Source organism: Varanus komodoensis, unplaced genomic scaffold (assembly GCF_004798865.1).
Source record: "Varanus komodoensis strain SLA01 unplaced genomic scaffold, ASM479886v1 scaffold1, whole genome shotgun sequence".
Classification (NCBI taxonomy): Eukaryota; Metazoa; Chordata; class Lepidosauria; order Squamata; family Varanidae; genus Varanus; species Varanus komodoensis.
This window is the reverse complement of record NW_025335268.1, coordinates 92,134,212-92,162,042: the sequence shown is the minus strand read 5'-3', so window position 1 is coordinate 92,162,042 and position 27,831 is coordinate 92,134,212. Positions and strand designations below refer to the sequence as shown.

General features: G+C 41.2%; 1 protein-coding gene and 2 non-coding genes across 6 annotated transcripts; all 3 read right to left on the bottom strand.

The window, feature by feature from the left end:
• Window positions 1-997: 997 nt before the first annotated feature.
• On the bottom strand, window positions 998-26,688 carry ATG16L1 (autophagy related 16 like 1). Of its 4 annotated transcripts, XM_044435402.1 has the most exons (20): window positions 26,441-26,688; window positions 26,026-26,227; window positions 25,354-25,447; window positions 24,213-24,318; window positions 23,690-23,763; window positions 23,341-23,592; window positions 20,676-20,741; window positions 18,932-19,018; window positions 16,883-16,939; window positions 16,646-16,693; window positions 15,897-15,999; window positions 13,671-13,776; window positions 12,973-13,043; window positions 11,935-12,006; window positions 10,156-10,276; window positions 8,719-8,824; window positions 5,896-6,045; window positions 5,302-5,349; window positions 4,115-4,216; window positions 998-2,372 (listed from the first exon to the last, which is right to left on the bottom strand). In XM_044435402.1, the coding sequence occupies exons 2-20, from the start codon at window positions 26,138-26,140 to the stop codon at window positions 2,279-2,281; spliced, it is 1,872 nt and encodes a 623-aa protein (XP_044291337.1). In that variant the 5' UTR covers window positions 26,141-26,227; window positions 26,441-26,688; the 3' UTR covers window positions 998-2,278. The 4 variants fall into 4 exon arrangements, with proteins under 4 accessions (XP_044291337.1, XP_044291353.1, XP_044291344.1 ...); XM_044435418.1 differs by lacking the exon at window positions 16,883-16,939 and having other exon boundaries at window positions 26,441-26,687; XM_044435409.1 differs by lacking the exon at window positions 16,646-16,693 and having other exon boundaries at window positions 26,441-26,686.
• On the bottom strand, window positions 12,460-12,725 carry LOC123034475. The gene has a single exon (XR_006416765.1).
• LOC123034482 lies at window positions 15,200-15,476 on the bottom strand. Its single transcript, XR_006416768.1, has one exon.
• Window positions 26,689-27,831: the final 1,143 nt, after the last annotated feature.

Here is a 27,831-nt window from a genome sequence, read left to right as displayed (position 1 = left end):
TGGGATTCTTTCAAGAGCTCTTTGTAAATAAAAAGCAGAAGATAGACTAAAGGGCTGCTCAAATTAACATGATAGAGTAGCTAAAATCCTGCTGACACAGCCCTGCAAGTTTCTAGCATCCAAATTTCCAAAACGAATGAGAAATAGGCCCATATGCCACACCTCTGAGAAAGTGATAATCACCTGAAACAGATGGTCATCCATAGTCCACATCCTACTGGCAAAGGCATTGGAAGCTGCTAATAAATAAGAGCCCTGTGAAAATAAAATTTTAAACCTGCTTGAAGAGAGATGATCCGCTACAAATATGCTTTCTATAACCAATGTCAGCTGCAGGATCAGTACACTAAAACACTAAGAAAGTCTTATCCTTTTACATCGCTGCACTTCAGGTCACTGCAGATTTTTTTTTGGTCTAATTCTAAATCTCTGCCTTTGCCCTGATCTCTTCCAGTCTTCTTGATGTCAAGAGGGTACCCTTACCAGCAAGTCTCTGTACTGGTCCCACTTGCTTTCTGCTGGAGATCTGAAGCCGCTGCTCTCCATATTTCAGTCTCTCCATCTCTGTTTCCCTTTCTTGCTTTACCATTCTCTTCACACCTATTCCTTCTCCAGCTCCTTCGTTTCATACTTTCTTCCTGCTATTATCAATAATCTGACAGAGAGAGATGCTTTGCTTTAAAAGAAGCCTCAACTAAACATTTGGAAATATATAACCATAGATATGGCTCCAAGTATTCAACTTCCTTTATTAGTTCATGTTGGACAACAATCTCAGCTGTGCCTACCCTACACCCAAGGGTAACACAAGCTGGATACATTGGTACTTATCAACAAATGCTCTCTTAATCATAGCATTTATCTATGCCTCTTAAGGAACCTCTTAAGATCTCATCACAAGATTTGCAAACCATGATATACTGCTTTAGTATGTATTCCACCTTCAAATCGAAGGCCTCCTATCTGTATTCAAAGTGCAAAAAAGGAGAAAACAGTGTGGATTTAAAAATAGGACACAGGTTTATTTAGAATCAGTCAAGTACTAGTGGACAGATTAATACAATAAATAAAATTTGTCCTGCGTACTTCCCATTTTCCTCTATAGAAGTTGTCAAAATAAAGGGATCCCCTGCTGAGAACCCCAGATGTAAAGAATTCCTGATCACCTCTGCCCTTCAGTACAAACACTTCCCTATAAAACAAGCTTAGGAAGGAAGCAAAATTAAAGTGCAAATTAAAAGGCAATTAAATGCTGGTGGCTTGTCTCACAGCCCACTGGATGTGGAAAAGTGTTTGGCTGGATGTATGTTCAATGCCACAAGTCAGTCCTCCCAAACCATATGGTGCATTTAAATGCCAAGGGACACAGGCCCACAAGCCCGCTCCATGCCAGAGGTAGAGCTCCAACACAGGAAGAATATTGCACATTTAGTGAGAGGCAAGTGATCTGGATTTGCCAGCACCAGGACATTTACATTCAGGTATCTTTTTCCCTCAATTGCTCTGTGCTTGAGACTCCAGTACAGAAGGATGGCTGGGCAGTAAAAGTAACCATGTATTTGGTTTAGTGCTGAAGTCATGCTAATCATACATTCTTCATCACAGCAGCAGTACTTCTTACTCTATCCCACAATTAAAACCCAAGACAAACTGGGCCCAGTTAAAAAGCTTCCATATCACTGCTGCCTGGAAAACCTTTGGAGGATGCAACATGTCTGAAAAATAGACAATTCCTTCTACTAAAAGTCAAGCTGATACATGGGGCTGTGACAGAGTAAATACTAGAAGCTCCATTGTCATTACCATCAAATTTATGGCCTTTGCAATTTCATTCTTTCTTTGTTTTAACAATTCTTCACCTCCCATCTTAGCTAGCCCACAGAAGAAGACATAGGTGACAGGCATAAACTTGTGATATACAGGAACCTTGCTAGATCACTTGGAAAGCTCAAACTACTGTAGGAGATTGTGTAAAAATTATTTGGCACTGCTGTCTGGTGCAATAACTCTTTCCAGGGCACAGATAATACATCTTAAGAAAGACTGGTCCTCCACCCAGTGCAGCCAATCCTTCACAAATGCCAGCAACATACATTAGATAGGACAGACTTTTCTTCCTTGGTTGATGCATCAGCAGTTCTTTCCTAGAATCATGCTTATGCACTTAAGAAAAGACAGTTGGATGGAGCCTGACAAGGGACTTCTATCCTGTCCGGACAGATGTAGACCACTGCTGTCCCACGAAGATTTTTGGCATGCTGGTTTTTGCACTTTCAAGTCAAAATTCAGACCACAGAACAGCCTTATTTCCTTTATCCACACTGACCACATGAGCTCCAGATGGTGACCATGCCACAGCATTGATGGAATTGCTGAAACAAAGCATAAAATCAGATTTCTGGAAGGGCTGGGGATGAGCCTCTGTTAAATGCTAGATGTTTCTCATTTAAATATAATATGGCTGCAATCAGTTCTCATGGGCATGCTAAACAAGCACCTATATTCCTGTGAAAATGAATTAATGGATCTGTCAGAATCAGAAACATCAGGAGACATTTCAGTCAAATATGAGTATTCATTTTAGTTTTTCATCCCATGAAAATGGCACTGCCTGGCCTAACCACCAGCTTGAAAATTCTGAGCTTTTTTTTTACTGTCCCTCTGACTAAAGGCACATATGTGAAGATAAAGACTGACTAATCTGTTATTTTTATGTGTTTGTGATGGTGGAGCTGGGCCAAGCTTGTTAAGACAGAAAAATAGTATACAACATGGTAGATAACAGAATGTTGAGGAGTCAGAAAAATCAGATATTTAAAAATTTAAATTAATTTTAAAATATAATACATTTCTCTTAAATATCAGGTTAATATTATATAATATGGATATAAGCATGTTAGCCATATAGTTCATCTCAGATCTGATATTGTTTACCAGATATTTGGTTAAAGGCTATGTTTCTATACAAAATAATTACCAATCTGATTGTTCTTAAATTTACATTCCCTCCACCGAACACAGGCATTTTATTTTCTTCTGATGACAACCACCTCTTCCAGCCTGCCCAGTAACACTCAGACCTTACTTTGATGTACCAGCCATAGATGCTTCATTTTTGTTTCCTACTCTTTTTATGAGAGCAAGGCTGAGTTAAAGCAGAAAGGAGCAACAATGGGAAGAAACTGGCAACAGTGCATCTGCCTGCCCTCCTCTGCTTATCCTGCAATCCTATAAGCATGATGCCTGTAAGTCATGCTGAACACAATGTCCCAGCTCACATGACAGGCCAGGTTCACCCTGAGTTATTTAACTCACAATGAGCTGCAGTGCTATTTGAATATGCAACCTTCAGTGGGACTGTGTCATAGGAGCTGAAGCCAGCTACAGGGGTTATGGAATAAGTAAGCAACAAACTAAGGACTGTATGAGAGCTTGTTAACCCTGAGATAACTTGATGATCGGGTCAGGATGACACACCGCTACCTCATTAATTGTTGAATATTCAAAATGCACCATCCTTCTTGAGTTAAGTAACACATGGTAAGCCTGCAGTGCAAATTAGGCCAGTGGAATTTATCTCTGAGTAAACATGCCTAGGATTGGGCTGTTAATGCCAAATGATCAAGACTGATGGTCATAATTAAGTATTTGAATGATGAAAAGGGGCAGCATGCAAAATATATAGCTAAAAAGGACAATATGCAAAACATCTTCAGTGAGAGAAAGATACTGAAAGCCTGCTTGAAAGAAAGACAACTGTATAAACAATATTCCATTTAACTGTAAATTAATAATGGTTTTATGGTTAAGTCTGCAACATCATCCAGCAAATATATAACATATTCCAATGGAAAATGTGATTAATATTGATTTTATTTCTTGTTAATTTAAATCAATCCACCCAGGCTATTCAGTCTCAGTTGGGATAGATTTAAAGACTGTATTATTTACTTAAGCCACAGAAGTCTGCTCAAGGCTGACATACATCATTAATTTCTCAGTGTACCAAGTGAAACATTTAGCCAGTCTCTGAGGGTATATAACGCCACCTTACAGCGTACCTCCCCATACCATGCAAGAGCCCCACCAATTTTATGCTATCATCTTGCCTTACCTGTGATGCTTAGTGAGTATTCTTTCCACTTTTTCAGTGAGCACATTCCAAATATAGAGTGACCCATCTGCTGAGCCAGCAGCTATGTAATTTCCATCAGGGCTGAAAAATCACAGATTTGATGTAGGGAAAGAGCAGGGAAACAACATTTACTTTAAGATTTCTTACCCTTCTCAACATATCAAGTTCCAATTACTCATTTATAGTACTGCTTATAAGGTAAAATCACTAAATTAGCCCACCCAAAGCTTCTCAGGAAGTGCAGAACAGGCATAGGATTTAGAGCTGAGTTTTTCCAGCTTCAAGTAATAAGGTTTAATTCAATGAAATAAACACCCTTTTCAGGCCGACCCTGGAAAGAATCAGATCCAAATGCAAAAAGGAGTAGCAACAGTTTGACCACAACCTTCAGGGGGTAAAAGGGTGGGGGAAGCCAAACTACCAAGGCTACAAACATTCTTTACTTTCCAGACTAGCTATTGAAGAGCAAATATATTTCACAAATATATCTGACAAAGTTTGTGCTGTTTCCAAAAGTCCATTCTGCACATGAGAACGGTAGAAGAGCTATTTGCCTGCTTAAGGGACTAAATCTCATAAGAAGATAGACATCTCCCTGGAATGCTGGGGGCTAACCTGCTGGGAAAAACACATTCAGCTACCATGCAGAATAGGCGCCAAACTGCTTTCTTTTGTCTGTAGCAGTATACAAAATGTGTTCTGGTTATGGTAGAATACCTCTCAGCACTGGAAATTATCTGGGATCTCTGCAGATCAAATTCCCCCCACCCCAGAAAAATGTAAAGGAACCCCTAATAAGATGGTGATGTTCATGATGATCAGTAGGAGTGGAATCTTATTGTATCTGGAATGTTAGACAAACATAGAACCCTGAACAAGGGATACAAAGTGAACTTTTCCACTTCAGTTAACATGTACCCACTGATCACGTGTTTCAGTATATGAATCCTACCAGCCAGATCACTCTAGATATCCTGTGCAGACAACAACAACAACAGTTCACAGCACAAAGTCCTTCCCCCTCCTACACCTTTTCCAGGCAATAGGACACTTAGCCAATGTTGAGAACATATTACTTTTAATGAGGACTGCTCAAAGCCTTGCCAGTACATGGAAAGCACTGCGTCTCTTTTCATGTAACCTGTTCATTCTGTTAAGCTTCTTACCTGAATACAACTCTGGTCCAATCAGACCCACATTTAAACCCTTGGGCACTGGAGGAAAAAATTACACAAAAATAGTATTGGTTTAATAAGAATTGCATCCTGTAAATAGTAATTCTAGGGTGACTGGAAAGCATTGGTCATTTTCTTTTGACAAATTTGAAGATGAAGAATTAAAATACTAGAACATCTCCTTTCACTGTAGGTACATGAAACTGGCCCTCTTGAGGACTTTGATTAGGATCAACAGCTCCATTGGGATGAGGTGGACAGTCAAAATAGAGGTTTGTGAAAACCAGAACATCCAGTTACCTTTGCCAACAGCAACCCTTACATTTATATTATTATTACCAGTTTACATTTATACCCCCCCTTTCCTCTTGCAAGGTGGCTTACAGGGTTCTCCCCCTCTCCATTTTACCCTCATAGCAAGAACAACCTTGTGAAGTAGGGTGTACAGGGGGTACACCTGCCCCTGAGTCACCCAGTGAACTCCATGGCTGAGTGGGGACTAGAACCCAGCTATCCCAAATCCCCAGTCCAACGCTCTAATCACTATACCACACAGGCTCTCTTAGCATGTCGATTCACGCTCACCTGAAAGTCTGTTTGACAGTATTCACTCTGAGATCAATAATCTTCAACAGATCATCTCGAGAACAACTGAGCAGCTCTGTTCTCTCTGGATTGAGATCTAGAGCTGTAATCCTACCAAGCAATTCCATTTCCCGTACTACACATTCAGTCCTAAAAGCAGAAGATAACAAGAATGAACATTTATGTAGGAGTACCTGACTCATTGTTCTCTGGCATATGAGAATGCTACAGCTTCACTAACACTTTGAAGCATTACAATGATGAGTTCACAGTATGATTCATACCATGAGTATCATGTTTCACTTAGGTCTGATTGGATCCTGTGCTTAAAATCTGGATCAGAATTTGTGTTTCTGAGCCTTTTAGCTAGCATTTAAAGACATGTTCCTAATACTAGCACTTGTAGAGAGATTTTTTAAAAACAGTCATGGGTAAAGTACTCTCAGCTTGATTTGCAATCAGCTCAGTAATTTAAAAAGTACTCAGAGAATTCTTCTCAGGGAAAAATACATCTGTTTTTTGAGGGTAGCATCCTATTCTGCTGGTGGGATCCACTGCTTTCTCAATAGGGCATGGATGCTTCTAAAAATAACTAACACAATAGCTTCCAGAACAGGGAATTATCAGTGAAGCATGCAGAATGGAACTCTGCTGACTTGCCACATAGAAACAAGAAGCACAACAGCCCCACTGGATACTGCCCAAGATTTCTCCCTCATCTCATGAGATTTTCTACTGGCAATAACAATTTCTGGCAGAACCATGGTAGAGTCCCCAAAGACCAGGTTTTATGGTTCCAGGAAACTGTGCGGTACAGAAGGCAATTTGTATAGGTAGGATGCAGCTCAGGGAATCTCCCAAGCCTTGAAAGCAGGAAAGCTTGCCTGGCCAAACTCCCTGACCCAAATGAACAAGCTTAAGGGAACATGCTTTCATGTGCACATTCTCTTCCTAGCTCTCTACCCCTAACTTAAAGTAACTGGGAGACTTAAGTTAACTTTAACTTTAAAATGTGCTTTTAGGCTTCTCTGTCCAAGTTCAGACTAGTGCCCAGGACTTGACAGATGAAATATTTATTTATTTATTAAAACATTTTTATGCCGCCCCATTCGCCAAAGCCTCAGGGCGGCTTACAAATAGGCTGGTGTCTTGCTGGGTGATCTCATCATGTAGATCACAGCAACCAAGGAGTGTATAATTGAGAGCAACAGACTAACATTAAATAACATAGTGCCATTGCTTTATTTATCTATTCCTATAGTGCTAGCTATAGCACTCTGGACAGTTTAGAACAGTTAACAGACAATACAAGAAAGCACCATTAAGAATTTCCAAAATGCAATCAAATAAAATCAAATCAATTTAGAAATAGTCACAACAATATGATATAAAGCAGACATGTAAAAAAAAAACCCGGGATGGTTACTTCCCCTTAAGCCATTAAATATCACAGGATGTATCTAAATGTGTTAGCATAAAGGGACATCTTATCCTGGTGCTGAAAGGATGACAAGGTTGGCACCAGGTGGACCTCACTGGTAAGATCATTCTACAGTTATGGAGACCAGCAACAGGAAGGGTCTCCCCTTGATTATTCCCCTCTAAGCATACTTCAGAGTTGGCAACTTGGAGGGATGTCTCACATGTTGATCCTACTGTCCAGGTAAGTTATGGTTGGGAAAGGTGCTCTGAAGATATCGCAATCCCAAGCCAGGTTAGGTTAAAGCCAGCACCCTGAATTCAGCTCTGAACCATACAGGCAGCCAATGAAAGAGGGCCAGAATTCATTCAAGTTCAGCATAATTGTACTCATGCCCTACTTTGTTGTGGCCTTTGTGTTAACCAAATACTATACTACATGAATGCTTGATTTGATTCAACAGGACTCTTCTTAAATGCATGCATACACATAATCAATCTGAATGCCGATTGTGAGTGTACAGAATCTTGTTTTCCAGTCAGAGAAGTAGGAAATGATTGATTCAAAACACAACCAAATATTATGACCTGAATGAGTTTGCCCTCAGAACCAAGACGATATGAATACTGGTACTATCACTAGTTTCAAAATACTCATATTTTGTCTCATAATTAGCAACGTGCCATTTAATAATAGCACATCATGTTCTACATTTTCCTTTTAGTAGTCGCATCTACTAAATCTCTATTCTGCCTCTTTAGCACCCAGCAAGTATTCCAACTGTTATCAAGACAATTATTACAAGCTGAATAACCTGTAAATTAAACAAACCTGGTGCTCAGTTTGGAGCAGGGAAGACTTGTGTTCAGTATAGTTTTTTCTGAAAATATGAAGATTTTTATTTCCACAAAACAGACATAAAAAACAGATCTCCAACCTGGTCTAGAAGAGTTTTGTGCAGAAGGATATGGGAAGAGTGATGAGGACTGTCTTACTCTGTTCCTTAAACTGTAACTGCTCAACAGTGAGAATGTCCTTATCTGTTTGGAGAACAGAGCAGAGCATACCTGACTGCTAGTATGGCCATCAGTTCCAACCTAAGCAGCTGGTTTTACTTTACCTGAAATAAGTATCTCTAGCAGACCTGTTTCAAAGCACAACATGAAGAACTGGGGGTTCTCCCCACATCAGTTTGGCACACCAGTTATGTCTGAATAGGCAGGAAGGCACTGCCTGAATGCACTAATATTTCTAACCCATGCTTAGACATCCATTCCTAGAGAAATCAACCTGCCAAAAAAAGATACTTAAGAAAGAGTTTACATATCCTAATAAATAAGTCATCAATTCCTTCTGGTCCTTTGCACAAATCTCCAGCATATGGCTTTTCATTATTTTCTTACCTAATATCCCAAAAGCGAATTTTCTTGTCAAAGTGTCCGCTCATTACACATTGTTCTGTGCATACCAGATCATTGCAGCTAGAGCCTGCAAACACTGTCTTTATACCTTTAAAAAATGAAATTACCAATAAACTAATTGCATCCACATCCTTCTCTCAACAAAATTACAAAAACACCGTCACTACCACTGGAACTCTGTAGCTTTGTATAAAATTTCATGAGATTGTCTCTCTGACTAGTGAAAACACCGGCCCATGTATGTGATGCATTCAGTTTCCATATAAATTAATTCCACACAAGTGGAATAAACAAGGTGAATTTTGTCCTATCACAAAAATTTAAAGTAATCAGCTTGCCTTGTGCTAGTCAATTTGTAAAGGCACCAAACAAAAATGCCATAGAAAATACAACTTTGCAAAGTTTGTAAACCACAAATGTATGTCTTGTATGAAGGCACTGGATAGCTGCCTTGTTCAACTGCTTCACAATTCAATAGCTGTTGTAAAATCCTTGCAGTGTGATACAAAATCTAAGTCTCTTCTGTGTTGCCGGGATTCTTCAAAGCTACAGGATTAAGCAGTGCTGCTTTATCTGTAGAGAGCAGCAGGAAACTTAGGTGGGCTATTTTAGAAAGTAGAAGACAATGTCCATCTATTATCAGACTTCTGCATCTTTTCCCAAGCTTGCATTGTGCTGAGGTTGCTAAAACCACAGCCAATGAAAGCTGACTGCAAACATGCCAAGCTGCACATCAAAGTGCACTGGTTGTGTTGTAATATATACCACATTTCAGTACAGGTTTAGATCAGCTATACACTGATGTTTACAGCGATTGCTTCTGTGCAATGACAGGAGATATGGCTAATGGCTAAAAGATGACACTGCAGATTTCTGCAAGGGCCAAATCATGCAGTTGATAGAAGGAACTAATATGTGGACTAGGGTACACTGCACTGAACACATAGCAAAGTAAGTAAATAAACTTAAGACGCCAACCATGACTGAAAAATGAGTCTTAGAGCATCAGCAAAATGCCTTGTTCTTTCAGTGAAATATCATACTAGCAGTGTTACTCATATCTATTTTCAGTTGGATATGAAATCTCATGGAACAAATCACTTTCATTCTCTATAGAGCACCTGTCCTAATGGTGCTCTCCATGTTGTCTGGGGGATGCTAGCGTTGTTGTCCAACATACTTGGAACAAACCAGGTTGGGAAGGGTTGATGTAGACTAACAGAAACTTAAGGAATCTTGATGGTTGTGAACCATCCCAAAAGCTTTGGTTATTGTGTGCTATAAATATATACATAAATGCATAATAAATTGCAACTTTAAATGCACTGCGATGAATTTAGTCAATATTAGCTCTTGTCTTTTCAACACCCAAGAGACATAAAGAAAGGAAACTGTTACTGTGTGAAAACATTTCCTTACAGACTTTGCTGCGCAGGTCCCACTGCTTGAGGGTTCTGTCATGACTGCCAGACACAATGCGCGCATTGCCCAATAGGAATTTGGCTGACAAGACTTTTCCACTATGCCCTGTGAGTGTGTGCTAGAAAGAAATCAACATTATGTAAGTAAACGGGCTTTGCAGTTGTTGCTCCCTTCAGTCATTCAGTAACCCAGCAAGAACACTACTCTGAAAGTGAAATCCAGGCTTCAGTCCATCTTGAGGTTAAAAAAAACAAACCTGCTAATTATGCACAAAGGGCCAGGATGAGAACTAGTTTTGCCAGCCCTTGCAAGACAGAGCAAAATGCTGCGGACATTAGCATTTGTGTGGAAAGCCACCTCTGTATATTTTAGTTGCGTGTGTAGATAATCATGGATGGCAGGCATATCAGCCAATTTCAGTATCTAATGCCAGTATTCAATACCTCCAATTACATGACTCCAGGAATATGAAAGGGATTGGTGCTGATCACTATGTCTTGCTTCCTTCTGACTAACCATCTTTGAAGACTGACTACTTGGCCCTCGGTCCAAACCACCAAGAATTTTAATAGTCATTTGCAAGTTCATATAGCTTTAATAGATAATTATATGTTAACTTGCACGGAGCCAGACTGCTAATCCATCTAGTCCAGGTGTCCCTTTTATTTATTAAATTTGTTTCAAGGCTGTCTTTTAGCATCACACTTTTTGGCCCATGGATACAAATGTGAAGCTGCTGTGGACATCTCCACAAAATGACTTCCATGGAGGGCAAGACTAGTCACATATGGCTGCCATGGGCACCTGGCTGGTCAAAAGTGTGCTAAATTGATGGGGGCAGTAAAATGGTCAGGTGTCTGGGACAGAGGGGAAATAGCAATGCAAAGGAGTAGAGGGGAGTCGAAGAACAAGGCTAGCTATGGGGGGGGGGGGGAACAGTAAGACAAAGGGGAAGGAAAAAGGGCAAAGCTGGAGACTAGCTGATGGAAGAACAGAAAGCCAAAGAGATGCGGAAAAGAGAAATAGCAAGGCAAAGAGGAAGAGGGGGAGAAAGAGCAAAGTAAGGGCTAGAAACGAAGAAGAGAAGACTGCCCTAACATTTTCCTGGTTTTTATTTGAAGTTTTTTGGAAGGGGGTAGGGAGTAGAGAGCTTTATGGGCACTGCCAAAGGCCCTCATGGATGCTGCTTTGGGGACCCTGATCTAGCACACCGTCAACTTCATCTAGCAACAATTATCCATGGCCTCAGGCAGAACAACCCTCTCTGCCAGAGGCCATTAAGGGAGAGTTACCAGGGACTGCTGGCATGTGATCAACCCCTGATCAAGGATAAAAAGGAAGAAAATTAGAGAATAAAAGATGACTATAAAATATGTCTTCCAGCTTACAAAGCTTCAAAACCCACAAAACATAATTAGCCTGCTTCATCCAAAATTCTTTCAGAAGTGTTTCAATACTGAAAGGCATTTGAACAAACTTTTCTAAGTGTACAGTTACTCAAGAAGAACCTCCACAGTATATTCCAGATAGCTTTAATGAACATCTCCATTTCTAAGAAGTACCATCAATCAGTCTGCATTAGAGGTTCAAGTAAGTTTCTGGCAGAATTTTTTAGGAGCTCTTTGTAAATAATAAAGAGAATAATGGGCCACTCAATTTTACATGATAAAGAGTTGTGGCTAAATTCCCACTAACAAGTTTCTAGCATCTACTGATATTTCCACAACATGTGAGAAATAGGCCTATACATCATGCTTCTGAGAAAGAGATAGTCACCCGTAACCGATGGTCATCCACAGTCCAGATCCTACTGGCAAAGTCATTGGAAGCTGCTAATAAATAAGAGCCCTGCAGAAACAAAATTTTGAACTCACTTGAAGGACATTTTCTGCTAAAAGCTAATGTCAACGGCATGTTCTACTACAGCTAAGAAATTATCTTATCCCCTTTTCATAATTGCATTTCAGTCCACTGCAGATCATATCCCTTCTTCTTGGTCTCCCTAATTATAAGTCTCTGCCTTTGCCCTGAACCTCTCTTCCAGTCTTTTTTGCCAAGAAAAAGCCTGTATCAGTAAGTTTCTGTACTGGTCCTATTTGCTTTCTTCTGGAAGTTTGAAGCCACTGCTTCCCACATTTCATTCTCTCCATCCCAGTTTCTCATCCGTTTCCCCTTCTTGCTTTTCTATTCTCCTCACACCTATTCTTTCTCCAGCTCCTTTCTATTCTTTCCACACCTCCTTTCTCCAGCTCCTTCTGCTACTACCAATAATTTGACAGAGAGATCTTTTGCTCTAGAAGAGGTCTCAGCTAACCGTTTAAGATCATATAACCAGAGACATGGGTCCAGTACCTTAAACTCCTTTACTGTTTTTGTTGGATAACAATTTCAGCTGTGTCTACCCAGTGCTTTAGAGCAACACAAGCTGAATGCATCACTACTTATCAGCAAATGCTCTCCCATTCATGGCATTTCTAGAGTATAATGGAAGAGAAACTGCTGGGAGTTGCAAAGGTAAAGGAAGCAACCACTGGGCAAATCAGACCTTTTACTGTTCATCATTGACCTCAACAAAGCACTGTTCACCCTGGATTGCAAATACAGCAGCGACTTATACAAAGGTCCTCAGAGTAAATATTCAGTGACATTGTATGTCCTTAGTAAAACTTTGCATGCATTCCTTGTAGTTTAGACCTTGTGCAGCCACAAAATCTAAACTACAAGGGCTCATACATTTGTACTTATTTTGTGCTTCTTTCAATATGGCATTGAATGGTAGGATGGAGACAGATTACAAAAAGTACACATACTCACAGCACTATCAAATTCTATGCTTGTTATCCCTGCATTACTGCCAGATAAGGAGCCTTTAAGTGAACATTTGTCTGCAATGCAAAGATAAACAAGAGTTGGGAAGCAGGAAAAAGTCTGAACTTATGATCTATTTCAATTCAGTCAAGACTAACATCGCAGCAGAATAAAACACAGAACTGATCTCTTGTAACCAGTAATGTACAATGTTAAGTCATTATCTGAGTCTTGACTATACAAAGCTGACTTATAATCATCAGTTCATCGGGATCAGAACTGTTTATTCTGACTAGAAAAGTCTTAGAGTGTCTCCAAAGACATGGGCAGAGAGAGGAGTTTCTCAGATCTGGTGCTCATGCTCTTTTTAATTAGAAATGCTGGGCTTTGTGCCAATGTATGTACAGCACCATCAGAGGTAAGAATCCACCCTTGAGTAGTGGACAGTTCTAGAGCAGGCATTTTACCATCTCAGCAGAGGGAGGAGTTGAATTTGGGTTTTCTACATCCAAACTGAATACTCTAGCCACTGCACAAAATCTTCACCAGTTCTCTCGAATCTTCTTCATTCTGGATTCCAGAGGCAGAACTAGACAATCTGTTGAAGAGTCGAGCCTTAGGAGGAACCTTATTTCTCTTGTATGGGTTTTTAAAAAATGGCACGTATTTGCTTTCTTTTGATGTATTCCTTTAGGGGGTCTTACCTCCCAAAACTTCCCAGAGTTTGACCCTCCGGTCCAAGCCTCCTGTTGCCAGTAACTGAGAGCCAGGGCTGAACTGTACCGCATTCACTTCCCCATCATGAGCATCCTAGGGGGATGGAAAAGAAATAGGTCCACAACAGCTATAGTAATACCATGAGGGCCATTTTTCAAAGCTCAGTTTTCAATGATTCTATGCTGGCTTGATGCCAATTATGACAAAAACAATCACTTTAGCTACCCAACAGCAAAGATAAAACCAGTGTTTTGTTAAATCAATGAAACAATGGCTTTGCCAAAGAGTTCTGAGTAAGTGGGGCAAATAGATGGTTCTGCAAACTGGCTGCAAGTTTGAAATTAGATATAACTGGAAGGGATGTAGAAAATGGATGTATGTGTTTTCACTTTCCCATTCAAGCAGTTTAGTGCAAGGTTACCAAATGTTTGCAATATGACACCCAAAACTAAAATTATCTGTTTAAACAGGGAAGTGAACGTGATGCACTGGATTTAGCTGATCTTGCATATGGTAAAAGTCTAGATTTTTAGAAGGGGATTACAAAAAATAAGGGCCAACTCAGAAATAAAAGTTGGGGATGGGGGAAGCAGGGAGAGAAGGAGGACAGAGAGATCAATTCAGGTCCTGAAAAAAAGCCCCTCTGTGCTGAGTGCAGAGGTATCTTGTTCTTAAATTCTGTCTGGCCCCTAAGCAAGTATTTTTCACTTGGGTATGGTTGGTAGATCTTGGGGTTCTAGCATTAAAAAAAGCAGTTCCTGTAATCCTAAAGCTGGCACCCCACTTATGCATGCCAGAGTGAAAATATATAAACTTTTTACCCCAGGAGTGTTTTTGACTACAAGAAGTCACACCAAATAGATTTAAAGGTGGAGTGATTTATTTTTCAATCCCTGAACTGTATCTACTTATTCTATGATAAGTTTATTGAGGATGCAGGTACTCTATTTTGCTAGATAAGATGCCCAAGCTACAGAATGCTTTTTATATACAGAATATTTTCTTTGTGCTCACCATGAATAGAATTAGTTCCAGGTGTTCAGTCAAATTATTGTAATGACTCTTGTTGCCCTAGGGAGCGCAAATGCAGCATATTCTGCCACTGGCCATGTAACCAAGGGAACTACATCCCATTCTCTCACTGAGCACATGATTGCAATGGGATGACCAGCCTTGTCCATTGCGTGGGACAGAGAAGGGACAGCTATGGGGAGCTTCACTTATACTTCTCTGTCAAGTAACAATTGCTAGGACTGAGACTACTCTGGCTCCATCGACTGGCCAGAGACAGAACTGATTCTGCAGTACTTGCTTTTCTCTTCTCTTTTTTATTGTGACTGTTAGATTGTATACTTGTGGCAACAGACGGAATTAGTTTTCAGTATCTGTAGATAATGAACAAATCAGATGCTTTTAAAATGTATAAATCATCATTATCACCATCAAAAACAACAAATGCCAAAAAAGGATTTTGAAACTGAATGAAGTACTTTTTCATTCACTATAAATGTTAAGAGGTCTCAGCTTGAAAACTAAAGATCATGCACATTTTAAGTCACATCCCAGAACTGACAGCTCCTTCACTGGTGCTGTTGGATGACAGTCAGTACCAGACCCCTTATACTACAGGAGCGTGGACCAACTTAATCCACAATGATATCAGCAGCCTCATAGTACCTCACAGCATTACTGGAGCGTGGATGGGTGGCAGGAAAGAAACTGCTGGGAGCTGTGAAAGTAATGAGTGTGCAATTCACTAGTGCAATCAGACTTTTCTCTTCTCATCACTGACCTCAGCAAGACATCGCTTAACTAATGAGGTATCATGTTGGTGTAAGCAGAAGCCCAACATTTTGGGCTGGCCTTCCTTGTAGAAAGTGATGGTCAGCAGGACCCTACCCCTCCCCTTTCCACAGGGCCCAAGCTGTGCCTCTGTGCAAGATGAGGGACAATCTGCTCTCCACCTCCTTTTCCAAAGTTGGAAGGAGGATGAGGGCTGGTTATGCTCACCAAGGTGTAGTGACACACTCACCACTGCAAGCAAACATGTGGCTGCCCACATGTGAAATAAACCTGCATAAACTCAAACAATTACGGTTACATAAGCACACAAAGCAAAAAACCTGTAAGCAGGAAGACATTTGTCTAGATTATTAATGATCAGCTACTCCACAATCAGTTTTTCTTTTAAAGATAATGTATCTCATACTTACAAAAGTACACACTGCAGTGGTAGGGACACGAACCTCTTTGCCTGTACCTGGAGGTACATCTGCATTATCTTGAGGAGTAGAACATGAAGACAAAGAGCGCCTCCTGAGGAAGGGCATAGCAAATACATAGTTAAGCACAAGTAGGAAGTCAGTGTATCCTCAAATTAGAGACAGGGGAATGATCCCGACTACACAATAGGGTAAAAATGGGATGAAATGGGCAACGAGACCTAGGGCCAATTTGTGTATTACAGTAGCAGGGTGGCTACACCCAAAGAAATGGTTTTGCATAGTTGGACTTCACTGGATGTTATAGCCTCTGAAACTGGAAGGGTGGGGTGAATTTACCAACATTATAGCAGTTTGTGTGAAGTCCTGAATTAAAATTATGTCTCTTAATATTGCTTTTTCCCCCAAAGAAAATTCCTCTTAGCTGCAACACTATGCAGTAGTAGTGACTAATAAAAAAAAAACCTCACATTGTGTTGCATTACTGCTACTAGACATGGCTCTTCTGCTTAATGTGGAAAAAACAAGAATGACTGGTCACAGCATAGTCATTGATATGACACTGGACTCAGCAGTTCTACTCTCTGGCCCTATCCTAGTATTCTTCTACGTGATCAAGGCCATCATTTAACAGGGAAGTTTTTTCACTGCTACAGATACAACATCAAACAACGCAGTTACTTAAACATCCCTCACTCACATGCTCGATTAAGTGTGAATAATTTCAAGCGCATTTTCACCTGGCAGTATCAGAAGAGTGATGTCCCAAAAGGGGAGACTCAGACAGACTGGAGGGAAAGATCAGAGGTCAGCACACAGCAGAATTAAGGAACAGGAAGTAGAAAACAAAAAGAAAAGAAGAAGCAGAAGCTAGAAAAAAGGCTGACGTAAGGACAACTGTTTGCGTTCCTTGAATCATTGAAATGGCGGATATTGAACCAATATGTAACAAAAGAGGTGAATATCTTCTAACCTACCCAAAGATATTAGTGATAGAGTCCAGAAGGCCTCCAGCTGGCTGGGAGTGTCGCTTACTAAAGAGGAGGGGAGGACAGATTTAAACCTTATTGTACAAGTAGAGATAAAAAACCATACATAGCCCACAACATGCAACAAGGAGAGGATTTCTCATCCTCAGGACCCACATTCACTAAGGATAGTCAACCAGAACAGGACAGCCTTAAAAGCCACCATCTCGGAGTTGAAGAAATAAAAATCGTCATTATGAACTGAACATAATTCGTATAGGCTTGCAAGTGGGAAGGAAGAGACTCCTTGACAGGCTTGAGGAGAAGCTTAAAGTTTGAGAATAAAACAAAAGGCAAGACCAAGTTTTAAGTTTACGCAAGATTCTCAGATTATTATTTACACATGAAGGCTGGGGACCCTATATTCAGAAGTTCCCACAGCCAAACAGGAAAATGAAAGAGAGGGACTTCACAAGAACCTTTGCTAAGGAAGGTAGACCATTTTGCTTCTGAATCATTTTAAAGGGGAGCAGTCATAACCCAGTAGTGGAGTACATGTTTTGCATGTAGGATCAATCCCCAATAGGACTGGGAAAGAAGCCTGCCTAGAATCTGGAGAGCTGGGGCAAGTCAGAGCAAGTACCATGTCAGAGAGGTCAATGGACTGCCTTAGTAGGAAGCAGCTTCATATGCCATTTTCAAGGTTAACTTTAGTGGCATTTGCAGTCTTCTGAACTTTACAGATCCAGCCTTTCAAGTTTTTGAAAGGTGTTTCACTCTCTTATTACTGCTACACTTTGGCTCTGCATTGTAAGGCTCTGCCACATAGACACTGGGAGTGATAGAATAATCTCAGCCCTTGGAAACTGTAAGGGGCAACCAGGATGACTGCACAGTGATCCTTCCAGTCAAGAGAACAGTGTGCAGCAGCACATCATGGCTTTTCTGAACAGGAAGCATCCCAAAAGATTTGGGAGCATTGCAGCTCCTTGTACTGGCTGCATAAGCCTTACTACATTCATTCAAATTCTAGGAACAAGCCCTGCCTTTACAGAAAGGAATTGCAGAAAGAGGAGCAAGTATCGCTCACTCTTCACTACTTAGGAAAACTTAATGGCAAGTTGCAAATGGGAGTTCTGAAATGCTTCTTTTAAAGTACTGCAAAGGTCTCAATAGCCTGCACACTACAATCTGCTCCAACAGATTCATCTGATTCTGAGGAGGAGACAAAGGAGCAAATGACTTTGCAGTTTTCAAGGTGACCCAGCAAAGATTCTCAGAGAATGAGAACCAGCCAGCCTTGGAAAAGGAAGGAGACAATTCAGAACTGGTGGGGGACAATTCCTTACCCTGTCAAGAGATAACAGCCAAAATGAGCAGACCAATTACAAAGTGCCTAGCTTTCCCACCATCTAGCCCTCAAGCAGAGAGTTTTGGCTGTGGGGCAATATAGAAATGAAATAAGTAAGTAAGTGGCAGGCAGCATCAAAAAGTTTTCTGAAAGGAAAGGAAGGAGGCAAAGTTTCAGTTTGGTGTTGTTTTGCAACCTGTTAAGCTTTAATGCAAGGACTGAGCATCTAAAATTTCATCTGAGTCCGTGGGAGAGGAAAAGGAGGAGGGAGGACCTGCTCATGATACGTATAATGGTACTATGGAACAGCTCTCTGTTGAAAATGGTACAACCCCCACCCAAAATGTCTCAAAGGACCCAACTGGTAGGGACATTTTGACAAGCACAAATTTATGCACAGGCTTTCTTCGTTCCCCAGTCCCCTTCAACTGAATAGGAGCAAGCAGCAGCTCAACTCTGATCTCATTTCAACAGAGGTCATGTAGGAGGTGAAACTAGTGAGTTGTTTAAATTTTGTGGCATTAATCACCCAGAAAATCCTAAGTAAATCCACACAGGAAAAGAATATTTTCCTGAAGCACAACAGTGAAAATTCTCAAACTTTTATGCCATTCAAGTAGATGCAAGCCCATCCCGCACCTGCTTCTTCAAATATTACATGAATTCCTTAAGGGGAAAAAGTTCTCTATTCTTTTCCCCACTCTTACCTGGTTGTACGGCTGATGGGACGCACAGGAGAGGTATCCTCAGCTGGATCAGAGGTTTCATCTGTCAGCACTTCAATATCATCATCCCTGCGGGAGGACAGGTCATGCCTTCCTTTGAATCATTTGAGATGTGAAGAAAGTTCAGGCATTTTGGCATAGCAGTTCCCCTACCATCTTAACAGAATTATAAGCTTGCTTCCCTGTATAGCCAAGGGGAAAGAAATGCTGCACTATTTTAACCAAAGAATTTCCCCAGCTTCCTTGTAAATCTAGCACTAAAAGATGATAAAAAATGTTAGCTGAATGGGAATGACTACGCCAGTGTTTTTTGTTTAATCACTTACTGATTTTTGGAGTAAAGAATTGGTTTGACTTGTCTAAATATAAATTGTCTTAAGCAGCCAGGTAAAGTGCATTACTACTTCTAAGAGATTGTTTCCATTCTTTTTGGGTGACTTTTACCCTTGCAATTACAATGAAGCTTGCATATACTTTATTGCATTTCATTAGGTATGATTTCTGCTCCAAGAAAAATGAAAGTGAAGTTGAATCGTGCAAAAAGGTGGCCTGAAGAACATTCAGGCAATTAAATCTACAGAAGTGTCACAGTGGAAGTACTGATTAGTACATGTTCACAAGTAATTTGGAACCTTAAAAAAGCAATCCTTTATTATGTACTAAAAATGCTGCCATGAGGAAAGACAGAACCAACATTTTGTTTCTAGAGAAAGCAGGATCCTTAATTTCGTAAGAAAGTTAAGGCGGCCAGTGTGCTTGCCCTACCAGACATCCACCTCTCTCTACATTAAGTTCCCAAAATCAAAATGCAAGGATAATCTGGAAGGATTGGCTGAAAAGCAGAATATCATCTACATCTTTGAAGGCCTAAGAATCCAGATAGGGAGGCAAAGGTAATTAGTACAGTGGACAATGTTTTCCCTTTGTTCTGCCAAGGAAGGAAACAAGATTCATGGACAGTAATGCTGGCTCAGTTTCAAATGTTGTACAAGTGCAACAGGATATTCCCCATCCTCACCACCTGCTATAGCCCCATGCAAACAGCCCAAGTCTGCTCTGGAGAATGTAAGAGATGTTATGGAAGAAATATCTTCTCTCCCGCTGAATAAAATTAACATCTGTTACAAACCAGTTGTTCCCATTTCCCTAATCACCATCCCATTCTTTAATGTTCACATGCTAATGTCTCCAACTCTTTTGCCTCCCCAGATGAACCCTGCTAAAAGTCATACCTCCTACTTCCATTTCCAAGATGAGGTAACAGAACACAGCAGAGGTAATATCAGTATAGTCCTTGGTCCCTTTGCAGGGCATGTCAGAGGTATGAGAGTGCTTCAGATCTAAGGCTCATACCCACCCCCATCCCACTGGCTGAGCATCACTGGCAATGTATCTATCCCAGTGGAGCTTTCAACAGGCATGCCAAGAACTCTTCAAAGGGCACAGGTGCCATGCATCAGTGAAACACTTATCACATTTGAAAGGCCCCTCAGCTGATCTGTTGTTGGCTGTAGAATTACAGCCTTAAGATATTAACTTGAATGGTGTACTTGTTTTGTTACTGATCCAATTAAGAAAGATTTACCCACTTGACAGCACAATTTAGAATGCTAGAGTCATTGTTTCTTGGGGAAATTTAGCATTCAAATAAGCAAGCACTGCTTTTGATGGGTTCATGGTTTCTGCCTGGAATTGAAACATGTAGCCAGGAGGGAGAAATACATACGGTTCAGCTGGCAGTGGCTCCTTTGCAGCTTCTGCTAGTTCTTTCTGAAGCCTGGCTTGTCGTCTCCTACAAGAGAAAAAGATGGTAGGAATCCTGTGCCAACTCTCAGTATTTGCTGACATTCTTTGAAAGAATATATAGAGTGTTAAAACCCTGGCATCAGAGACAAATGGCCCAAAGGTCTTCTTGACTTAAGAATGCCCATGAAAAAGTGCTTACCTATAGCTGGTTCTCATGACTTTTCAGGGCCAGGTAAGGAAACTTTAATCCACAGAAGCCTTTTCCTCTCTGTTATGTTACTGCTTATGGAATGGTTTATCCAGATTGTTTAAGTGTAAGCCAGCAAAGAATTCTTAAATTGAAAGGCAGGGTACCAAATTCCTTAGATAAAATGGGTATTTGAGTAATTTTGGGGAGGACTAAGTTAGAAGTCATTTCTAACAGCACTTTGCCCACCTGAATGTTTATAAGGACTGTTTAATAGATGCAGTACCTTATGGAAGTATTCAGCCCAGTAATTTTTCCACAGTTTATTGTGTTACAGCCCAGAACTGAAATGGATCTTATGGGCATTGTTACCACTTAAAGTGTACTAGCCAGTCAATGCTGTAAAGTTACAAAATATTCTTATTGTAGCACAAATGCTGCATAAACAAAAGCAAACTGATACTTCTTGGTTGCATAAATATTCATCCCGGAGACAATAGTTGATAGAAGTACCCTTGGCAGCAACTACACTTGTAAAGCTTCTTAGGTAAGTCCCTACCAGCTTTGCACATCTGGATCCTATGTTTGCCACTTCTTTCTGGCAAAACTGCTCTAGCTCTGGCAGTTGAATGGGGACCACTTCAGTGGGGAGCAAGTGAACTGATGCCTGGGCTTTGACTGGGCCATTGAAAGACATTCAGGTTCTTGTTTTAAACCACTCCAGTGTTACTTTAGCTGTGTGCTTCAGGTTATTGTTCTGCTGGAAGGTCAACCTCCAGTCCCAGGTCCTTTGCAAAGCGGATCAGTTTTTTTTCCTCTAGAATTGTCCTGATTTAGTCTTAACCAGTTTCCCCATCCTTGCCAAGGAAATGCACCTTCACAATATGATACTGCAACCACCACGCTTCACTGTGTAGATGGTATTCTCAGGGTAACATATGGTGTTTCACATCAAGGCAAAACAATACCATATACACCAAAATAAACCAAATTCAGCTTTGGTCTCATTAAACCAATATCTTTTTCTACAGATTTAATGAGACTCCCACATGACTAGTTTGTAAGCTCCAAATGGACTTTGATATGAATTTGTTTCAGAAATGGATTTCTTCCCCTAGTTTTCCCTATTCCAGCTGTGGATCTCTCCACCCGCTACAAAGTTACCACTGGATTCTTGGTTGCTCCTCTGATTAAGACCCTCCTTATCTAGTCACTGAATTTTGCTGGATACTTCCCTAGGCAGAGCTGCTGTAGAACAATATTATTTCCATTTTGTAATAATGGATTTAATACCGCTTCAAGGCACATTGACTGTTTGTGATATTGTTAATAGCCCAATGCCAATTGATACTTCTGCACAACATTAGAGCCAGTGTGGTGTAGTGGTTAAGAGCATGGGACTGGGACTCAAAGGATCTGGGTTCTAGTCCCCGCTCAGCCATGGAACCAACTGGGTGACTTTGGGCCAGTCACAGACTCTCAGCCCAACCTACCTCACAGGGTTGTTGTTGTGGGGATAAGATGGAGGAGGAGAACAATGTACGCTACCTTGAGCCCTTTGTAGGAAAAAGGCAGGATATAAATCGAAAAATAAATAAAAAATTATCCTGGAATAGGTTTTTGTATTTTAGACACACTTTCCAATAAAATTTGAAGCCTTCCAGATATAAGTATATTTCACCTGAAACCATGTGGCACTGGAGGTGCACAAAGGTGGACTCCAATTCACATTGGAGGCCGTGTGTTGTACCAAACTTATTTAAGCTTATCGCAGCAAAGAGGACGAATGCTTATGCAAACAAGTACCAGTTTATTTTTGCTTATCTAAATTTATGCTGCACTTTTTTTTGCATCTTTACAGGGCTAAGAATCTTGTATACATCAAGGGGTAACAATGCCAAGTAAGCCCATTTCAGTTCTAAGTTGTAACACAGCAGAATATAGAAAAGTGGGAGGAATTCTGCAAAATACTGTAAATGAAATGTTTACTCACATGGATAGAAACTGGCCTGTGAATGTACTTGGCAGGTCATGACAACACTAGTATCACAGGAATTGAGATGAACGATACACTCAGAACACCAGTTTACACATTATACTTATTCCACATTATTTAAAAAACATGTTCTTAAGGGAAATTGGGATCATTTCAAAGGATGAATGCTATACTGTATTAAGTCAGGTTGCTTGTTTACCTTTAGATCAACATGGATCTCAAAATGACCCCCACCAACATTAAGAAGTGCTCAGGAGTACTGGAAAAGGCCAGCATATGACACATTGACGAAGTTTCAAAATCTTATTTGAACATAGATACAGATACATTCATACAGAAGACAGAATCAAGCTGAGGGCAGAACAGAGGTTAAAAAGAGAGAAGAATTAATTCTGGGGAGGGGGTTCTCTTACGCAGCCATTCTCAAAACAGTCTGCATGGAACATGCTACCACTCTCTTACCTTGAATCCTTCTCATTTTCTGCATTGAGTCGATTGGCTTCTTGAGCCTTCTCTGCCATCCAACGTGTTACCAACTCTTGATTATCTTCAGTAGTTTTCCTTAATTTTTCTTCAAGAGCAGTAAAAGTTATCTGCAGAGCATCATACTCATCCTTAAGAGTCTGGCTGGCTCGTTCAAGATCTTGTAGTTTGTTGCGTAAATCCTGGCACTCTGTCTCCAGTTCAGATATCTTTTGCAAATATTCTGCAATCCTTCAAGAGAAATGCTCAATACAATGAGAAACTATTCAAGACTCTGACAAACATTCAGCACCAAGATCATATTACTTCAGTAATAAATACTACTCACTTTGCATTATTTAATTGCATCTCTTTGTCCTTCTGTTGAATTTGGTTATTCAGGTCAATCACAGATTGGGCCAACTATGGAAAGGGGAAAACTGTTAGTGCAAGAAATGAGATCTCTTCATACAGTCTGTGCTTTCCAACTTCTATTCACCTTTCACCTCACTGCTTTCCTTTTGCTCCTCTACACTCCATGGACATGTACCTGACAATTTTGCATAATAATTCTTACACATGATGAACCAGACCATGAAAACTTACGCTATACATTTGAGAATCAGATACTTTTCCTTGAGGAAGAAATACATCTGAATAAAATTATCATGTATTGCTTTGTAGCAATGACATTGCAACCTGCAGTATTTTGACATGGATGAAAGTATGAACAAAGCTGCTCACTAAATTTACTACAAATAGTGAGATCAGCTGTCAAGCTTCTGAATCCCATGGGAAACAGAAACAAATAACAATTATGAACTACATCACTGCAAAAAAACACACACACACACAGAACACATGATCCAAACCTCGCCACGTTTCTTGTACAGCTCTGTCAGTTCCTCCTGATGTTTAATTCTTAGCTGGGCTATTTCTTGCAAGTGGGCATCATTCCTTGCACCATCATGTCCAGGACTGGAATATTTCAGAAGATGAGAAGGGAAAATGTTGAGTTTCTTATTAAAATAGCATTTCAAGCTGCTGCTAAAGGAATAATGAAAGTATCATGCATCCATTTTCCACTAAAATTTGTTTTAGATGATGTTAAGGAATTCTCATCAGTATTTGTTTTTAATTTACTGTTAAAAATAATAAATACATTCATGCTGTGTTCTGACCACATAAGCAAAGCACTTTGTTACAATATTTTCTATATAATCTGTTCTGTACATATGTAAATGTATACGTTATGGTGACAATTTTAGCTGTGGGAGAACTCTAAATCAATGCTTGAAGAACAAGCTAGATCCATTCCCCTTTCATACTACACACATACTTTCTATTACTTATGTAGACCTTTAAAAATCATATGTTAAAACTTTAAGAAAGCACTTTGATGCCTGCTTGACTGAGTCTATACAACCATAAAAGAATCTGTAGTCCCAGCTACAAACTGGGAGACTAGCTCCAATGTGAGAACTGGGACTCTGGGGCAAGGGTGTGGTCCCCCCTGCAGCTACTGTGGGGAAAAAGTGCCAGTTGCAGCTCCAATCTTGGAGAGTGTTTTGTGAATGTTTTAGGAGGTGAGGTGGGGTGGAGACAGTATTGAAGTATTGTAGCAGCTCCTCAACCTCTGTTCTCTTACTTGACCAACTAAACTGGCCACCTAATCTTTTGTAGGGAAGGAGAAGCATGGATATCTTTGCTTCTGTGCTCTTTCCACATCTCATAGGATGTCTATAGTTCTCCAACTTCAGAGGGTTGCAGGCAGCCTCACTGGATTGAACTAGCTCAGAAGCAGTAGTTATATTGCATGGGATGCAATAATAAGCATACTTATGTGAGACTAAACCCAATGGAAAGAATTACTTCCAAGAAAATAAGCATTGGGTGGCACGCTATTAGTAGTAATTTTTAACAACCATTACATAACAAAGCCAACATGTCTGCATATATTGCCAGTAGGAATGGAACAGTAACACAGTAACCAACATTAGACTCCACAAATACCTGATCTCTGGCCGGCTGGGCAAATCATATTTTTCCACTTGCAGCTTGTCAGCCAGCACTGTATGAAACTCTGACTTCTCCAGGAGCTTATTATCTAACCAGACAAGAATTTCAGTCAAAGGCAAAACAAAGAGAGGACATTACCATGTTTTTGTTATAATAGCCTTTACAATATGAAATGGTGAGTATCTCTCAGAAAATTGAGAACATCTCAGAACTCAGCAAACACCACTCAAAGAAAAACAAAGCAATGGTGAGAGCAGAGGTGAGGAATTTGCAGTGAGCACACAACTCTTTAATTAGTGCTGCTATGTACTGTAGGCCAAAACATCTGGGAGCCAGAACTTACTCACTCTGGGTCTACAACATTACACATTCCTAAATCCAACTATTATAAAAGTGCTGACACAACTGCACTAGCAAGGTCCAGACTTCAAGGAAGCACTATAGCTTAATGGCAGAGCACATGCTTTGCAAAATGAAAGGCCCAGATTCAATTTTCAGTATTTCCCTAAGGAGCTAAAAACACATCTTGCTTGAAACTGGAACTTACACTTTGGTGAATAGTGGCCAGTCAGTGTTGATGATACTGGGGTAGCTAGACCAGTGGTCTGAGTCAGAGTAAGAAGCTCCCTGTGTTAGTTCCAAGAAAGCAACAAAGGCGTTACTTACACTGCAAGATGATTTCTTCAAAAGCCTGTCTCTGCAGCCTGTCGCGTCGCCTCAGTTCGTTCAGAATGTGCCGCTTCCAGGCGGGGAAGCTCGCTGCCTTGAGACCAGAAGACATCTTGCTTTATCAGTCTGGCCAACCGCTAAGCCGGCTTGATATGCCCTTTTCTTGCGAAAGGGGCCTACGAGAGCCGGACGCTCGGCCCTAAAAAAAGAAAGAAGCAGAACAAGGAGAAAATAAGTCAATTGAAGCTGGCCGTCGGCTCGAGGAAGAAAGAGAAAAGGAAACGCGACCGGGAAGCACCAAGTCGTCCACAGGGCAGACTGGAAAGCGCATGGAAAGGAAGACTCCCAGCCATCCTGAGCCGACTGGGCTAACAGGCAGGGAGAGGAAAAGGAGACAGGCAAACAGGCTCACCGCTGGCTACGGAGGAGGAGGAAGGGGGCTGGGGGCTGGGGGCTTCCCACACGGGCGGGGTCCCTTCACCGCTCCTCAGCCGGGCCACAGCCCCCATCCAGTCCCGCAGCAACTTCCCGCAAGCTCTCTGCCGGTCCGAGGCGTTAAGCGTCACGAGGGGACCTTCCATCCCGGAGTCGCAGGCACGACCCGTTCAGGATGCCTGCTCCAGATGCCTGACTGGGAGCCCCCCTTCCCTGCGGCAGCAAGGAACTCGCCGTAGGTATGTCAGCTCTGGTGGTGCGTTTCCGCCTCCGCCTTAATCCCTGGCCTTGATGCTGCGTTACTTCGCGTCGAGTTCAGTCTGGCAAATTCGAGTGCCGACTCTGTAGAAGATGGCTGCGCCAAGGGGGCCTTGTTAAACCGCAGAGATCGAGACAATCAGGCCTGTCTATTAAACCCCGCCTTTGGAAGGCATGCTGGGAAATGGTTTCTCTGATGTTGCCATCTTAGGAAGGGCAGAGTGGCAAAAGATGCTTAGGCAACACAGATCTGGAAGGAAAGGGACGAATCTACGTGCAGCGAATTCATAGCGGTTCCGAGGCACCTCGTGTGCTTGGTCGGCCGCATATGAGTGGCTCTGCCTTCGGTCCTATCCACCCCAGGTGTGTAAGCCCCAGCGCCCTAAAATAGGCTCGCTACTCCTTGCTCCCATCTTATCCAGCTCAGGGTTCAGCGCAGTCTCACCAAGAAGAAGTCTCACCAATTTATTTGTGAGCCGCCCCGAGGCTTCGGCCAATGGGGCGGCATAGAAATTTTCTAAATAAATAAATAAGTAGCAGCAACTATTCCCAGCCCCGTCCCCAAATCCAGCACGTTGTACGGTATTTATGATACCGGACTGTACTATCCGTACACTCAGAAGTTAATATCAGTGAAATTAATGGGACTTAGGTAAGTGTGCCCTGGATTGCAGTGCTAGGTGTGTGTTCTCCCACTTGTTCCAGGTTGCTTAACGTGAAATAGAAATCCCCAGCACCCCTTCACACTGAGACTGCTGTAGCGTGACTTCCGTTTCTCCTGCTAGGAAAGTGAAACAAATTCTAATTATGCCGACATTACGGAGCTGCGTTGAAAAAGGAAGCAAAAAGATGTACATGCGCTCCCACTGCCCTGTCCCTGTATACCTGAGATTATTATTTTTATTTTCAGGTATTTGCTCTTGGTAAATCTTTGCCTGCATTTTGCCTCTTGGACAATTATGGGAAGCCACTTTTTCAAATTATTGTTAGTGTGCATTGCTAGAGTTGCCGTTCTTCACCTCTCTAGCTGTTCTGGGATCAGTCCAATGCTTACTTGGACAGAAAAGCCCTACCTTGGCTAGCATGCTCCAACCAGCATGGCTCGCTAGC

Bases quoted from the DNA above. Each gene is read 5' to 3' on its own strand.
- ATG16L1 (XM_044435402.1), bottom strand. From the start codon at position 26,140: ATGTCTTCTGGTCTCAAGGCAGCGAGCTTCCCCGCCTGGAAGCGGCAC. The intron at 16,000-16,645 runs GTGAAAATGCGC...GCCCTTCCTCAG, and splicing joins CACTCTTCTGATACTGCCAG to GAGGCGCTCTTTGTCTTCAT. The intron at 2,373-4,114 runs GTAAGGCAAGAT...GCTTTGTTTCAG, and splicing joins ATACTCACTAAGCATCACAG to CAATTCCATCAATGCTGTGG.